Source organism: Macrobrachium rosenbergii, chromosome 4, assembly GCF_040412425.1.
Source record: "Macrobrachium rosenbergii isolate ZJJX-2024 chromosome 4, ASM4041242v1, whole genome shotgun sequence".
Lineage (NCBI taxonomy): Eukaryota > Metazoa > Arthropoda > Malacostraca > Decapoda > Palaemonidae > Macrobrachium > Macrobrachium rosenbergii.
The window spans coordinates 42,668,514-42,685,893 of record NC_089744.1 but is presented as its reverse complement, the minus strand read 5'-3'; the positions used below and the strand labels follow the sequence as shown (position 1 = coordinate 42,685,893).

General features: G+C 39.6%; 1 protein-coding gene across 25 annotated transcripts in view; it reads right to left on the bottom strand.

The window, feature by feature from the left end:
• LOC136833412 (large proline-rich protein BAG6) overlaps positions 1–17,380 on the bottom strand; it is a 225,757-nt gene that overhangs the window by 136,049 nt on the left and 72,328 nt on the right. For all 25 annotated transcript variants that reach the window (XM_067095630.1, XM_067095557.1, XM_067095692.1 and 22 more), the window contains exon 5: positions 7,710–7,885. In XM_067095630.1, the coding sequence (XP_066951731.1) occupies positions 7,710–7,885 (176 nt within the window). The remainder of the gene's footprint in view (positions 1–7,709; positions 7,886–17,380) is intronic.

Below are 17,380 nucleotides of genomic sequence, written 5' to 3'. Positions count from 1 at the left end.
TGGTTACAGTGATTTCATCATAGCTATCTCCAAATAGTATAGTAAACCTTTTGGATGTCAAAAAACCTTGCAATCATCATTTGAGTCCATTCAGATCCTTTCTGAATATGATCTTCTGAGTGTTATGAGGTGAAGTGCAGTGTTCTGTGACCCCTATTAGGTTTTTAAATACCATTTCATACAGTGAGTTCACCATTCTTTCCATCACTTTGCATCAACAGCCTGTTCAAGATACTGGTCTATACTTTGATGGATTACTAAGATTTGTGTCTAGTTTGGATATTGGTTTAACAATGACAGGTCACCATCATTTTGTAAACAGTTTCTTAGCTGAAAGTTGGTTGTAAACTTGGAGACCATATAAATAACAATATTTCTTTTGCCTTTCTATGCTCAGCTTTTTTTCTTTTTCCTTTTTAAGCAGACAACAGGCATACTGTAGGCTCTAACTGCCAATCCGCAAATTCTACTGCCATTCCTGTGTGCATGAAAAGTAACATAACCTTCTGCCTATGTGTTCATGATGGCAGTGCCCTATCAGTCATCTAAAATTTCTTCAGCCTCCCACCTCCACTACTCAAGAGCCTGCCCCACCTTCCCCTAAATCTCCTTTGCCTCTGATGGATAACCCACAGTGGCAAAGAATTTTATGAGTGATCAAAAAAAAAAAAAAAAAAAAAAAAAATAAATATATATATATATATATATATATATATATATATATATATATATATATATATATATATATATATATATATATATATATATATATATATATATATATATATATATATATATATATATATATATATATATATATATATATATATATATATATATATATATATATATATATATATATATATATATATATATATAAATCATCTGAAAGTTTGTATATAAAATATTTGTATATGAAAATAGGATTTTCAGTAAGTTTTATCAGTTTCATAAATTACTGTGCCTCTCTCTCTCTCTCTCTCTCTCTCTCTCTCTCTCTCTCTCTCTCTCTCTCTCTCTCTCTCTCTCTCTCTCTCTCTCTCAATCTTACTGACATTTATCTACTGCAGTAACAGTTCTGCACTCAATCCAGTAATGTATTAATGTTGCATATACATTTTTTCAGTCCGTGTGTGCTGGCGTATATAAACACTTACATTGCATACAAGAAAATATGCACTTACTGTGTATTTGCTTGTTTTTCATACAGAACTAAGCAAGAGAGAGAGAGAGAGAGAGAGAGAGAGAGAGAGAGAGAGAGAGAGAGAGAGAGAGAGAGAGAGAGAGAGAGAGAGAGAGAGAGAGAGAGAGAGAGAGAGAGAGAGAGAGAGAGAGTAATAAACATGTATACAAAAGCACACCAAAAAATATATGTAAAATTAATACATTATGTATAAAGTCCTGTAGTAAAACATACATACAAGCATACAAACTATGAAACATGCATGTAAAACTAATACATTAAGGTATAAAGGTATAAAGTACCAGTTTAAATGTCAATAAAAATACTGTATGAGAGAGAGAGAGAGAGAGAGAGAGAGAGAGAGAGAGAGAGAGAGAGAGAGAGAGAGAGAGAGAGAGAGAGAGAGAGAGAGAGAGAGAATGTACTGCAAGTGTATGTATACAAAGATAATGCATACATGTAAATAAACACACACATGATGGCCAATAGGCTAGGCTTACATATCACTTCAAACACACACACATAAACCACATTAGCTTAGATCACTTTTATCAAACTTACTAAAATCTTTTGTAATGCATAAACCTGAAAAAATCAATATTTAACTTAATTTTTTTTTATTCTGTTTGCAAATTTAAAGACTCAAAAGCTCAGCCACCCTCTAGTTATCCAATGAAGGAGATGGAGGGGCAGTTAACTCTTCACTGATCAACAAATTTGCTTACTAAGTTGTAGGATACGTGAGGAACATCTGTACAGATCTTTGACTCTATGTTCTCAGGATCTGTTTTTTCTCTTTCTGTTCACAAAAGTCAAGATTTATTTAAAACATATAAAATCTGAATGCTTTAAAAGTACATCTCATATTGCATATGGAATCCTTGTCCACTATACCTTAAGGAAGGTCTTGATCATATAAGAAAGAAGAAGAAGAAGAAGAAGAAGAAGAAGAAGAAGAAGAAGAAGAAGAAGAAGAAGAAGAAGAAGAAGAAGAAGAAGAAGAAGAAGAAGGTCTTTTATTGAAATATCCAGTCAGAAATCCTCCGTTGTCTGGATTCAGGTTCTGTTTCAGGTACCATCGACATGTTTCGACCAGACTGTTGGTCAACCTCTGGATGTGGTTTGGTTGAAGATGATCTGGAGAAACAAGGTGCTCGGGTCGGTATTTATAGGGGGCCTTGATTGGTGCTGAATTATGATTGGCTGCCCAGGGCAGGTCATCTCGGGCGGAGCCTTCTCTCCTATGTTGATGTTCGGGGCTCGTCTTGTGTGTGAGCGGCACTGTAGTGCTGGGGATGAATGGGAGAATTTCGATCCTCAGATGCCGAATTTTGATTCGCTTGTTCGCTATGGGGGTCGTTCGGTGCAGATCTCCTGGCGGCCGTGGGGAGGAGAAAGGTTTCCTGCGTAATGTTGAGGGTTGGTTTCTCCTTCCCAATGTGCAATGCTTCCAAGAAGGGCAGGCACCGGTGGTCGGTAGTTCGGTCAATTATATCCATGTTTGTGATTATGTCTTTTCTTATTCTCTGGTTATGGGCGGTCCTGGCATGGTTAAAGATGGCTCCCTCTTGGGCGTGGCAGGAAATCCTCTTGGAGAAACGCATGGTGGTCATACCGATGTAAGAACCGTGGCATCCTCGGACGGGGCATGAGTACCGGTATACCAAGTTGGTTTTCTTCAAGGGGTCCTGTTGAGGGGGGGGGGGGGGGCTGGATTGTTACACATTACCAGGCTGCTCGTCTTTTTGCTCTTGTAATAACCAGATGAATATTCTTGTAGGTTTCAACGGGGCTGACATTATTCTCGATGATGTTCTTGTGTGCGTGTTCATCTTCTTTATATTTATGGTGAAATTGTCCTTTATAGGAGAGCTCTATGCGTTTAGGGGGCACTGGGGTGAGGTTCCTGCTCGTACCATTTATCGATGTTTACCTTGATAGATTCTTCTATATTCTGGTTTGGGTGTCCATTGTTGACAAGGGTCTGGGCTACATGTGCCATTTCTCCGTGTGTGTCATTCCAGGAGGAGCAGTGCAAGAGGGCCCTCCTGATGTAGGCACTGCTGGTGGAGCACTTATACCTCTCGCGGCACTCACTCGCCCCGTTCGTACACATGCCCAGGTTCATGCGCTTTGTGTAGACCCTCGTAGAGGAAGAGGCCTCTTTCTGTTCCACAAGGACGTCAAGGAAGGGGAGGCAGTGGTTTTGGCTACGTTTGATTGTGAAGCTGAGGCAGCTATAGTTGTGGAGAGCACCCCTCAGGTTCTCGATCTCCTCATGCGAATTGGGGCTGACGAAGGTATCGTTGATGTAGTGCACGTACATCCTTGGCAGGTGTATGTCTACGAATACCCTTTGCTCCACAGCGCCCATACAGAAATTGGTGAAGAGGACTCCAAGGGGAGAACCCATCGCCACCCTGTCGATCTGGGTGTACACATGGCCATGATGGTTGGAGAAAGGGGCCTTTTAGGTGCATATTTCCAGGACGGTGCAGAGGGCATGCTCAGGGATGTTCAGGGATGGGGTGGTGGGGTCCCTATACACATGGTCCAAGATCATCTGGATGGTCTCATCAATGGGGACGTTGGTGAAGAGGGACTCCACATCCATCAAAGGCAATACAACCTCCGGGGGAAGCCACTCTTAGGGCCTCCAGGAACTCTGCTGACGACTTCAGGCTGTGGCAGCAGTGATCAAGACATCACTATAAATACCGACCCAAGCACCTTGTTTGTCCAGATCATCTTCAACCACGTCCAGAGGATGACCAATGAGCTGGTCGAAACATGTCGACAGTACCTGAAATAGAACCTGATTCCAGATGACGAAGGATTTCTGATTGGATATTTCAATAAAAGACTTCCCGCATTCCACACACTATCCTTTTTCCAATATGAATATCGGCCAGTTGCTGACTAACATCACTGAGCCCGAAAAGCGAATCATAAGAAAAATAGAAAAGACACTGTGTATGATAAATTCGCATAATACAGCCACCCTTTTAATAAGACCTGTTTAAAAGAAGGTCTACTCCCTTCATATACTCCCCTTCGGCTACATGACCCCACTGCCCAGCGAGAACGAGGCATGAGAAGCTTCAGGAGGATTTTACTGCAGCGGCAGCGTCGTCCAAGGAGAGAGAAAGGGCCACGCTTGTTGAGAAGAAAAACTTGTACTCCGAGTGGCCGGACTTCCGCTGACGCAGCAGCAACCGTGGAGCAGCCCCTTCGAGTGCCTCAGAAGAGGATGAAACAACGAACAACACCCTCCAAGGGTGAGGGCACTGCAGTGACATCATCGAGTGCCTACGTTGCTTGGACAAGAACGATGCGGAGAAAAAGATGAGAACCATCACCAAGAAGCTGATCGCCCTCAACAAGGGCAAGCTATGCATCCCGCAAGAGAAAGAGGGATATATAAATCTCTCCAACATACACTCCAACTCCCTAAGAAGACGAAATCCTGAAAATGGGCCTTAATTGCCACTACATCACCCGGCCAAGGCCCCTGGACAAGCCCCTTGAGATCGAATATCTCATGGATAATATCCAAAGACAAGAGGACCTTGGCAACCTCTGAACGACGGACGCCCTTCAACCCTTCCTGTTGGCTCAGGCTCTTACCGACCGGGGCGACTACAAGAGTAACATCATCGACCAGTGCCTGAGGGAGGTGGCCAAGCAGTTGAGGGAGAAAGAAGACATCACCGTTTGTAGGGCCGACAAGACCGCCGCTTTTGTCCTCATAAACACCGAAGACTACCATCGGAAGTTGGACGATATCCTGGCAGATAGTACCAAATTCCGAAGAATTACTAAGAGCCGTCGACAAGATGAGGCGGGAGGTGAACAGGATCATACAGACAGTCAACGCCGCCTCTAACGCCCTTCACCTACCACCAATCACGGGAGACTATGACCTGGGGTACATCTACGGGAACGTCAAGACACATAAGCAAGGTAACCCCCTGCGACCCGTCATCAGTCAGATTCCTGCCTCGACATACCAATTGGCTAAGAGGCTAAATGCCATCCTTACCCCTTATATCCTGAGCAGCCACAGCCTGAAGTCGTCAGCAGAGTTCCTGGAGGTCATAGAGCGGCGCCCCCCGGGAGGTTGTATTGCCTCGATGGATGTGCTCTTCACCAACGTCCCCATCGATGAGACCATCCAGATGATCTTGGACTGTGTGTATAGGGACCCCACCACCCCATCCCTGAACATCCCTGAGCACGCCCTCCGCACCCTCCTGGAAATAGCCTATGCACCAAAAAGACCCCTTTCTCCAACCATCGTGGCCATGTACACCCAGATCGACGGGGTGGCGATGGTTTCTCCCCTTGGAGTCCTCTTCACCAATTTCTATATGGGCACTGTGAAGCAAAGGGTATTCGAAGACACAGACCAGCCAAGGATGTACGTGCGCTACATCGACGATACCTTTGTCAGCGCAAATTAGCAAGAGGAGACCGAGAACCTGAGGCGTGCTTTCCACAACTATAGCTGCCTCAGCTTCACAATCAAACACAGCCAAAACCGCTGCCTCCCCTTCCTTGACGTCCTTGTGGAACAGAAAGAGGCCTCTTTTTCTACAAGGGTCTACATGAAGTGCATGAACCTGGGCATGTGTACTAACGGGGCGAGCGAGTGCCCCGAGAGGTATAAGCGCTTCACCATCAGTGCCTGCGTCAGGAGGGCCCTCTTGCACTGCTCCTCTTTGAACAACACACACGGAGAAATGGAACGTGTAGCCCAGACCCTCGTCAACAATGGACACCCAAACCGGAATACAGAAGAGTCTATCAAGGCAAACATTGATAAATGGTACTGGCAGGAATCTCGCCCCAATGCCCCTGAACGCAAAGAGCTCTTCTATAAAAGACAATTTCACCATAAATATAAAGAAGACGAACGTGCCCTTAAGAACAGCATTGAGGATAATGTCAGCCCTGTTAAAACCAACAAGAATATTCATCTGGTTACTTATTACAAGAGCAAAAAGACGAGCAGCCTGGTAATGCGTAACAATCCAGCAGCCCTCACCAGGACCCCTTGAAGAAAACCAACTTGGTATACCGGTACTCATGCCCGTCCGAGGATGCCTCGGTTCTTACATTGGTATGACCACCATGCGTTTCTCCAAGAGGATTTCCTGCCATGTCCAAGAGGGAGCCATCTTTAACCATGCCAGGACCGTCCATAACCAGAGAATAGCAAGAAAAGACATAATCACGAACATGGAAATAATTGACCAAACTACTGACCACTGCTGCCTGCCCCTCTTCGAAGCATTGCACATTGGGAAGGAGAAACCAACCCTCAACATTACGCAGGAAACCTTTCTCCTACCCACGGCCGCCAGGAGACCTGCACCGAGCAACCCCCATAGTGAACAAGCGAATCAAAATTCGGCATCTGAGGATTGAAATTCTCCCATAAATCACCAGTACTACAATGACGCTCGCACACAAGATGAGCCCCGAACATCAACATGGGAGAGAAGGATCCGCCCAAGATGACCTGCCCTGGGCAGCCAATCATAATTCAGCACCAATCAAGACCCCCTATAAATACCGACCCAAGCACCTTTTTTCTCCAGATCCTCTTCAACTACGTCCAGAGGATGACCGATGAGCTGGTCAAAACATGTCGACGGTACCTGAAATAGAACCTGGATCCTGACGACAAAGGATTTCTGATTGGATATTTCAATAAAAGACTTTCCGCATTATACACACTATCACTATCCTTTTTCCAATATGAATATCAGCCAGTTGCTGACTAACATCGCTGAGCCCGAAAAGCAAATCATAAGGAAAATAGAAAAGACACTGTATAAGTTAAATTCGCATAATACAGCCATCCTTTTTAATAAGACTGTTTAAAAGGGGGTCTACTCCCTTCAAATAATAATTGTTATTATTATTATTAAATAGCTTAACCAAAACTCAGAGTTAATATTCTTAATGCTCACGATGCTGGAAAATGGGAGACCAGACAAGACCAACTGACTGATTTATGCTTACTTAAACTGGAGTCACAACATCAACCAGATAAAAATTCAGGAAAAGAGCACTGAGAATAAAGAGAAAATTTTACGTCAAACCTCAAAGTGAGAATATGATGTAAAATGCAGTAATAAACACTGATGACAATTATGTAGGTAATAGGAAAAGGTTGCCAAGTTTTTTCAAGTTTATGCACTGGTCACTGCCACTGAAAGGTTGCCTGTCTGTTGGGAATAAATCCAGCACTAAGAAACTCGATCTGACACTAAACTGTGCTCAAGTTTCTCATGTAAGGGAGCTGGATGTTCCCCAGTACTCTCTTAAATTTAAGAGGGCTAAAAGAATATTTAAAATGTTGTTTCATTTACTAATAATCACCAACAGTGAATGAAAAGAAAAGAATACAGGATAAAAGAGAGGGAAGACTATGAATGAATGTTTAGAGCTCATCCACTAAACTTTAGAACTTTGCTTGTGAAGTGTCTATTCTAAAAATATGAAAACTCACTCCTACCTGTTCACCTGAAGCCGACTGCTCATTCTCTGGAGTAGACTGTGAGGAAGCAGCAGTTCCTTGACGTGTTCCCAATCGCTGATCTAACTGGTCTAAAACAGCAGCAGCTCTATCTAACATTGAACGGGCCTGGTGTAGGCGCACACCTGAGGAACTTGGGCCCTGCGCTGTAGGGACTGTGAAAATAAACTAATAATTAAAAAAATATATTTAACATTAGAAAAGGGGAAATACTTTCGCATTGTTTTTTATCAATCCACGAATGCAATGTGTTTCTTCAGCTTTTGTACAATACTACTTAATTATTATCTTAATTTTGCAATAACAATAAAATACAATAAGAACTGGAGATGGAAGACTTGAAAAGCACATCAATACTCTAAACAGCACATTTCCAGCAACCACTAAGCAAACTATAGCATATTTATTAGACATGACCTGCTGCATGTCAATGGGTTCCACTTATGTACAGGATTTCTGATTACATGGGAGAATGCTGAGGAGGTGGTAAAGTCTATTCACAAATTGCTGATATAGTGTGACCTTTGAAACCACAAACAAGACATACTATCAAACAAAACAAAATAATCATACAAAGTGCACAATATTTAAAACAACTGTGATGATACTTCTTTCTATTCTACAAAGAACACAATTGAAGACTGAAGTAAATTTTTTAAATCTTTTAATTTGGAGAATGCTTTAAAAATAGAGTTGACACTCAACAATACAGTAAACAGTGACCAAACTTGAGCCTTTATGTGTAATGGTCTCATCTAGAATTTTAATCAATACATCATAGCTACTGTCCTAAACCATACTCTAACAATCAAATGTCCCTTAGTGACTGAAACACCAAGTACAAATTAATTGTGGTGAAAAATGCAGTTAACAATTTACATTGCATCTTGACAAAATAGTTACTGTACATTAAAATTTAACCAACAACACAGAAAAAAAGAGGCAAGAGGTGTTATAAGTAAATTTATTTCAAGCCTGAAGTACCTGACCTGCAAAACTGAAATTAACAATAAACCATAGTGGATACACTCAAGACAATAAACTTGTTTACTCAAGTTTTGAATGCTATCAATGCCTTTAAAAGCCATCAGAGGAACCACATGTTAACAACTGTTACATTTTTCAACAGGAACCATGTGAAGGCACTTACTAAACATTTCCAAAAGTGTAGTTAATGTCTAAAGAAAATTTAATTTTTTAATAAATAAACTGGAACCAAAAACAGTAAGTACAAAGACCAGAAGTAAGTGAATCATTCCAAAACTGAAGTGTGCAGTACCCAACAACAATTTATATTAAACATGAATGTGATGAGAATTGCATAATTCATTTTTAACAGTATTTATCCCACATTACTATAATGAAACACAAAAGTTTATACCTATACAGTCTTAGGGGTCAAGTGCATGGGTCATATTTTCTAATGTTTATCACTGATAAATAACTTTGAAATATCTGCATTAACAGTACGAAAATCTATCCTCAAAACCCGAAAACAAAGTGCAATAAGAGGCACAACAAATATCGCTGTCCAAAAGTCTACCAACACATACAGACTCCTAAAGGCAATGGATAATATTTTTAACCAGTTTCTGCCCAAAACAGTGTGCATCTTTTCATTAAAAGCCATTGCAGTACTTATAATAACCTACATTCATGGTCAACATACTGTCTGTACACAACAATCCCTCTAAGAATGGATAAGACAACAGGTCAGATAAGAATAGTCACCACTGCACGTGTGGACCTGTCATCAGCATTGATCGAGTCTTCGGTAATGATGAAGTCCTAACCATGAACTCCAAGAATAAGAGGGATTGGGAGTTTCCTACAAACCCATTACTTAACAGGCCACATCACAATTTAGGTGGAAGAATCAAACTGCTAAAACTCCAATTGGATGAGAGACCTAAATTATTCACTGAAAAGAACTTGGGATTGATATGGTATCAGAAATCCTTCAGACACATTCAAGGATTTGTATCTGAAACAGAAAACCTCAGGTACCTTTAGAAAGCCGAAAAAAAAAGAAACTAGGTTGCAAAATTCAATTTTTGCATTAATCAAGAGAGGGAATGTTGCAAGAGAGTTCACACTGCCAAGAAGCAACAATGAAGAAAGGACACAAGTAACTAAAGCCTTACTGAGACATAAACAAGGATATATCAAATGAAACAAAATTGTGGAAAAAATACAAAAACCAAAGATTCCCTGTCAGGAACCTACCTGAAGTAGATAACCTGTTAATCTGCAACAACAGAATCTAAGATGACAGGTCTAGCCACAAACTCTGCAAGACCCTTTTACCTGCCAGCTATAGACATCTTTATGTTGACATTCATTTGTGTTCAGAGCTTCGACTTCAAGGACAAAGAACAATGTAGTTAGCTATCAGTAGGAATTTAATACCTCACAGGCAAATTGTAAAAGCCAAGACAGGAAGATACATTAGTTCCTGCTCCATGAAACATACTCAAGGTAATAAAGATGGGAAAGCTCCTGGACTACCTAATCCCAGAGATATAGAAACATTCTAACAATGCAAGGAGAGGTGACTTACTGTCTTTGGTTTGGAGAGTTATGAAATGGCAACTGTACTTTGGCTAATTCTGACTTGACGTCTGGGAAATTTATATCATCGAAACAGTGGCCATAAGGTAAAAATCCAGCCTTAGAAAGGAACCTCAAGGTAGTCATGATGAAATGACTGCTTGAGTGCTGAGGAGCAGCCCTGATCAGCTACCTGAGCTTATGACAAGAAAAAAATGGCCATTAAAACTTCCAATCCTTTGCAAAGAGAAACTCCACTACCTGTGGAACAGAAAATGGCTTAACAGAACACAATCGAATTTGCTGCATATTCAAGAAGGCTGCATGACTTGGAAATATCTACAGCTACTTGAAATGCATGACTCTGCCTCTTGAGATATGAAACGGGGTTTATACCTGAGTCAATAATCCAGATTCCTAAGGATTTGGAGAGCCAATATTCCAGGTTCCTGGGAATCATGGAAGTATTTTAAGCCCAGAGGCTTCTACTAGTTGGTGAGACTCTTGGAGAGATCAAACAGAAGCACAAAGTGGCAAATGAATCTTACAGTGGTAATTGGAAGATCCCTGATAAATTATCAACTCTTGGAATCTATGACTGATTGTTAATGGCCTAATCATGCTGAAAAGTGAGAGGCATGGATATCCAATTTATCCCAGGGAAGAATAACACCAAAGCTGCTAGTTGTGAATCAGCAGAATATATGTTTGCACAGTTTCTGACTGAACCAAAATGTGAAACATGACAGACACTGCAATTAGATTGTTTTTCTCAGGAACTGAACCTAAAGACTGAGCACAATTTTCGTGACCTATGCCTAGGAAAATGTCCTAAAGGTAATGAAAAAGTCAATGTCTACAAGCCTCTTAAAATCCAGGATATGAAGTATCCTTTGGTGGTTCCCAACCATCTACCTCTTGTCCTGGTGTCATGAAACTACAGCCTACATCTTGAAGGTAAATACTGGAAAAAGATGGCTCAGATTCTCCATTGAACACTGTAGGAAATGAATTTTTATTTTCCTTGTCTATAAAACTAGTGCCTTTGGCCACTGGGGGGGGGCAAGCCAGCCCAAATCGGTGCCGGTCCCAACCCCGGGTAAATAGAGAGGGTTAGTGACAGGAAGGGCATCCGACTGTAAAAACCCAATGCCAGAACCATGGTTAGTCGAATCCAGATTCAGAGAGAATGCCAGGGCGTACCCCGATTAAGCGACGCGCAGGGGCCTCGCCTGACCCCTCCGATAAATAGGCAAGGGCTACCGCATTGTGGGCGATTGTGGTTAAAGAAGCAAGTCCATATGATTAGAATTGGGACACTAAATGTGGGTAGTATGACAGGAAAGAGTAGAGAGGTGGCGGAGATGATGAATACGAGGAGAGTTGACATATTGTGTGTGCAAGAAACAAGGTGGAGAGGGAACAAGGCAAAGGAAATAGGAGGAGGATGTAAGCTCCTGTACAGTGGAGCAGACAAGAATGGTAGAAGTAGAGTAGGCATCATTGTAAACAGTGAACTGAAGGAAAAAGTGGTAGAGGTCAAAAGAAGTGGTAGTCGGACAATGAAGGTCAAATTAATTTTATCAGAAGAAGTCCTAAATGTGATAAGTGCTTATGCCCCACAAGCTGGATGTGATGAGGAAGAGAAGTCAATGTTTTGGCAGGAGTTGGATGAAGTGTTAACATCAATCTTAGAGGAAGAGAGAGTTGTGTTGGGTGGAGACTTAAATGGACATATAGGTACAGATAGAAGAGTGATTTCAAGAATCCATGGAGGACTAGGAATGGGGGAGAGGAACGAAGAAGGCGAAGGCATCATAGACTTTGCAGTGGCATTTGATATGTCACTAATTAATACATTCTTTATGAAGAGAGATTATGTGACATATAGAAGTGGTGGAAGAGAGAGTCAAATTGATTTTCTGCTCTGTAGGAGACAACACCTTAAGGAAGTAAAGGATTGTAAAGTGATATATGGAGAGAATGTTGGCCAACAACATAAGCTGGTGGTTGCGGACCTTTCAATTCAAAAAAGGGACAAAGGAAAGAGGAAAAGTAACCCTAAGATCAAATGGTGGAGCTAGAAAAGGCAGAAAATGTGGAGTTGAGATCTAGGTTTAAGGAGAATGTTCTGAGAGAAATAAAGTTGGAAGATGATGTAAATGATTGGTGGGAGTTTAACAGCAATGTGATCCTAAGGCATGGGGAGGAAATTTTAGGCAAAACATCAGGCAAAGGTCCCCAAAAGATAAAGAAAGCTGGTGGTGGAATAAAGACACAAAGACAAGATCAAGAAAAGAAAGAATCCCAAAAGAACTATGATAAACACAAAACAGAAGAAAATGAGCAAATATCAAAAGAAGCAAAGAAAGTTGCAAAACAACAAGTTGCCAGAGCCAAGGCTGCTGCTTTCAATGATCTGTATGAGAATGTTGACACACCGGAGGGCCACAGAAACATCCACAGGATAGCCAAAGCTAGAGACAAAGCAACAAAAGACCTCACACACATTAAGCAAATTAAAGATGGAAATGGTAAGGTTCTAACAAAAGAGGAGGAAATTAAAAGTAGATGGAGAGAGTATTTTGAAAATCTTCTAAATGAAGAAAATCCCAGGAATATCATTGAGGATGGAGTAGCAAATGAAAGAGAAGTTCCCAGGATTAGTCGAAGAGAAGTGAGGCGGGCACTAAGTAAAATGAAGAAAGGTAAAGCAGTGGGACCAGATGGAATACCAGTCGAGGTGTGGAGGTGCTTAGGAGAGGAGGGAATTGACATCTTGTGGGACTTGTTCAATAAGATCTACCAGCAGGAGAAGATACCAGACGCCTGGAGAAACAGCCTGCTAGTCCCCATTTACAAAGAAAAAGGGGACATCCAAGATTGTGCCAACTATCGAGGCATAAAGCTGATGGCACATACCATGAAAATCTATGAAAGAATAATAGAGGCAAGGCTAAGGGATGAAACATCTATAAGTGAAGAACAGTTTGGGTTCATGCCAGGAAAAGGGACAACAGATGCCATCTTTGTATTGTGACAAGTAATGGAAAAATATAGAGAAAAAGGAAAGGAACTACATCTTGTATTTATAGATCTTGAGAAAGCATATGATCGAGTGCCTAGGCAAGAAGTGTGGAGGTGCATGAGGGGAAAAAGGTGTCTCAGAAAAATATGTGAGGATTGTAAATGATATGTATAGAGAAGCAACAACACAGGTAAGAAGCTCAGTGGGAACAACAGACAAGTTTGAGGTGAAAGTTGGACTCCACCAAGGTTCTGCCATGAGTCCCTATATTTTTGATATGGTAATGGATGTGATGGTGTCTGGAGTGAAAGATCAGGTGCCTTGGAGTGTACTCTTTGCAGATGACATAGTGCTAGTGACCACCAGTAAGGAAGAAGCAGACAGGAAATTTGAGTTGTGGAGAAGTGCATTGGAGGACAGAGGCCTAAAGATAAGCAGAGCAAAAACTGAATATATGTGGATGAATGGAGGAGACCAAGAGGGAAGCATCAACTTAGAGCAGGCAGAAGCAAAAAGAGCTACATCCTTTAAGTACCTTGGGTTGTGTGTCACTGATTGTGGAGGGATGGAGGAGGAAGTGAATCACAGAATACAATCAGCTTGGTGCAATTGGAGGAAAACATCAGGTGTGTTATGTGACAAAAGATTTAATGTAAAGCTTTATGAAGGGAAAAATGTACAAGAGCATTGTCAGACCTGCGTTGATGTATAGTTGTGAAACATGGCCTATGAAGAAAGCACAAGAGAGAAAGATGGAAGTGGCAGAAATGAGAATGCTGCGTTGGATGTGCGGAGTGACAAGAAGAGACCGGATAAGGAATGACTTCAAAAGAGGGACGGTGAAAGTTACAGAAATATCAAAGAAGCTGCAACAGAGACGATTACAATGGTTTGGACATGTTATGAGAAGAGAGGAGGATTCTGTATGTAAAAGAACCATGAATATAAAAGTGCCTGGAACAAGGAGGAGAGGTAGACCAAGAATGAGATGGAGAGACACAGTTAACAGGGACATGCAGGAGAAGAACGTGAGTGAGGTAATGGAGAAGACTAATAACAAACAGCGACCCCATATAAAGATGGGAAAAGCTGAAGATAAAGAAGAAGAAATACCTAAAAATATACTGTATTTCATAATTTTTATAAAGTATGGATAATAAACCAATGTTGAAATGTTTGAACTAAAGCTCATGGTAAAAGATGAAAAATGAGAAATAAAACATGATAAAAATGATAGAATTCAGCCGCATACGTAGATGCCTAGGCAGAGACATAAACGCATAATTGTTAACCCTTTAACGCCGAAGCCCTATTTACAAAAACGTCTCCCGTATGCCGGCGGCGTTCAGTGAGTTAGCGCCGAAGCGGAAAAAAGTTTTTCAAAAATCACAGCACGCTTAGTTTTTAAGATTAAGAGTTCATTTTTGGCTCATTTTTTTGTCATTGCCTGAAGATTAGTATGCAACCATCAGAAATTAAAAAAATATCATTATCATATATAAATATTGGAATATATGACAGCGAAAAAAAAACTTGTATATAATTGTATACAAATCGCTGTAAGCAAAACGGTTAAAGCTAATGACTTAATTTTTTTTAGTTGTATTGTACACTAAATTGCAATAATTTTGGCATATAACAAATTTTAAAACGATCAAAGCAACACAGAGAAAATATTATCACAAAATGATGCATGAATTAAACGCCGCGGATGTAAAAAATTTTTTTTTTTTTTTCAAAATTCACCATAAATCGAAATATTGTGCTAGAGACTTCCCGTTTGTTGAAAAATGAAGCTAATTGATTGAATATTACTAGACTGTAAGTTTTTTAGCTTACAATTGCAGTTTTCGACCATTTCTGTCGAGTTAAAGTTGACCGAAAGTCGAATTTTTTCTATTTATCGTGATTTATATGAAAATATTTCAAACCTGATAAAAGCTACAACCATGAGTTATTTTTTGTTGTATTGTAAATGAAATTGCGCACATTTTCATATATAAAACTTTATGTAACGACTAATATAAAATGGTGCAAATATTACGACAACGAGACGAAAGAATTTCTGAGATGTTTGGCGAGTTACAGCGCAGAGCGTAAGGAAAATGTTTTTTCAAAATTCACCATAAATCGAAATATTGTGCTAGAGACTTCCAATTTATTGCAAAATGAAGGTAAACGATTGAATATTACTAGAATGTAAGAGTTTTAGCTTACAATTGCGTTTTTTACCATTTCAGTCGAGTTAAAGTTGACTGAGGTTGAAATTTTGGCAATTATCGTGATTTATGTGAAAATATTTCAAAACTGATAAAAGCTACAACCATGGGCTAATTTCTGTTGTATTCTACATGAAATTGCACACATTTTCATACATAAAAGTTTATGTAACGACTAATGTAAAACGATGCAAACATTACGACAACATGACGAAAGAATTTCTGAGATGTTCGGCTGAGTTATCGCGCAAGCAGACATAAGGAAAAAATTTTTTTTTTCAGAAATTCACCATAAATCGAAATATTGTGCTAGAGACTTCCAGTTTGTTGCAAAATGAAAGTACATGATTGAATATTACTAGAATGTAAGAGTTTTAGCTTATAATTGCGTTTTTGACCATTTCGGTCGAGTTAAAGTTGACGAAGCTTGAAATTTTGGCAGTAATCGTGATTTATATGAAAATATTTCAAAACTGATAAAAGCTACAACCATGAGTTATTTTCTGTTGTATTCTACATGAAATTGCGCACATTTCCATATATAAAACTTTATTTAACGACTAATATAAAACAGTGCAAACGTTACGACAACGTGACGAAAGAATTTCTGGCGCGGACGTAAGGAGAAAGTTTTTTCAAAAATTCACCATAAATCGAAATATTGTGCTAGAGACTTCCAATTGGTTGCCAAATGAAGGTAAATGATTGAATATTACTAGAATGTAAGAGTTTTAGCTTACAATTGCGTTTTTTTACCATTTCGGTCGAGTCAAAGTTGACCGAAGGTTGAAATTTTGGCAGTTATCGTGATTTATATGAAAATATTTCAAAACGGATAAAAGCTACAACCATGAGTTATTTTCTGTTATATTCTACATGAAATTGTGCACATTTTCATATATAAAACTTTATGTAACGGCTAATATAGAACAGTGCAAAAATTACGACAAAATGACGAAAGAATTTCTGAAATTTTTGGCGAGTTACACGCTGGCGTAAGAAAAAGTTTTTTCAAAAATTCACCATAAATCGAAATATTGTGCTAGAGACTTCCAATTTGTTGCAAAATGAAGGTACATGATTGAATATTACTAGAATGTAAGAGTTTTAGCTTACAATTGCGTTTTTCGACCATTTCGGTCGAGTCAAAGTTGACCGAAGGTTGAAATTTTTTGTAGTCGACGTTTGCTACGTCCACTCGGCATTCAACAGACAATTTTAGTCGACTTTTGCTACATCCAACAGGCGTTTAAGGGTTAAGTAAAATGAAGTGGTCTCCAAAATGAAGAGTAAGATTTTTTTTCCCCTTTTTTCATGTTTTTTTATTTTAGTTATTTATTCATTGTAGTTTATTATTATCTATACTAATATACTATTAAATAAATGTGAATGATTAAGATCATCAAAAATAAAATAGTGGGACAATTAAGACCGTAAGTTCACTAACACATTTTGTTTTCAACAAAAACATTACGTAAAATGCAAAAATATACATGATCAAAATGACTGTAATTCAACTTGTGAATTTTAATAATAAGTAAGACTATAAAGTACACTTCATCATACTGATCTTAGAGAGGGTTGTTTTTTATTATTACTGATGTCGTCATCAGTTTGAAGTCATAAATCTGAGGATGGTCTGGGAATAGGATTCGCAAGTGATGACACATCACCACAACAGACTGTTGTGGGATTTTTCATACCACTATATTGAAGTTAAAATAATTGTTGAATTCATGTTTTCATGATGAAATAATTATATAAAGCATAATATTGAGTAATTTTTGCCATCAGCAGTCAAATAATCATGACCATGGCAACGTTCAAAACTTAGTGCTATAACGACATATGTC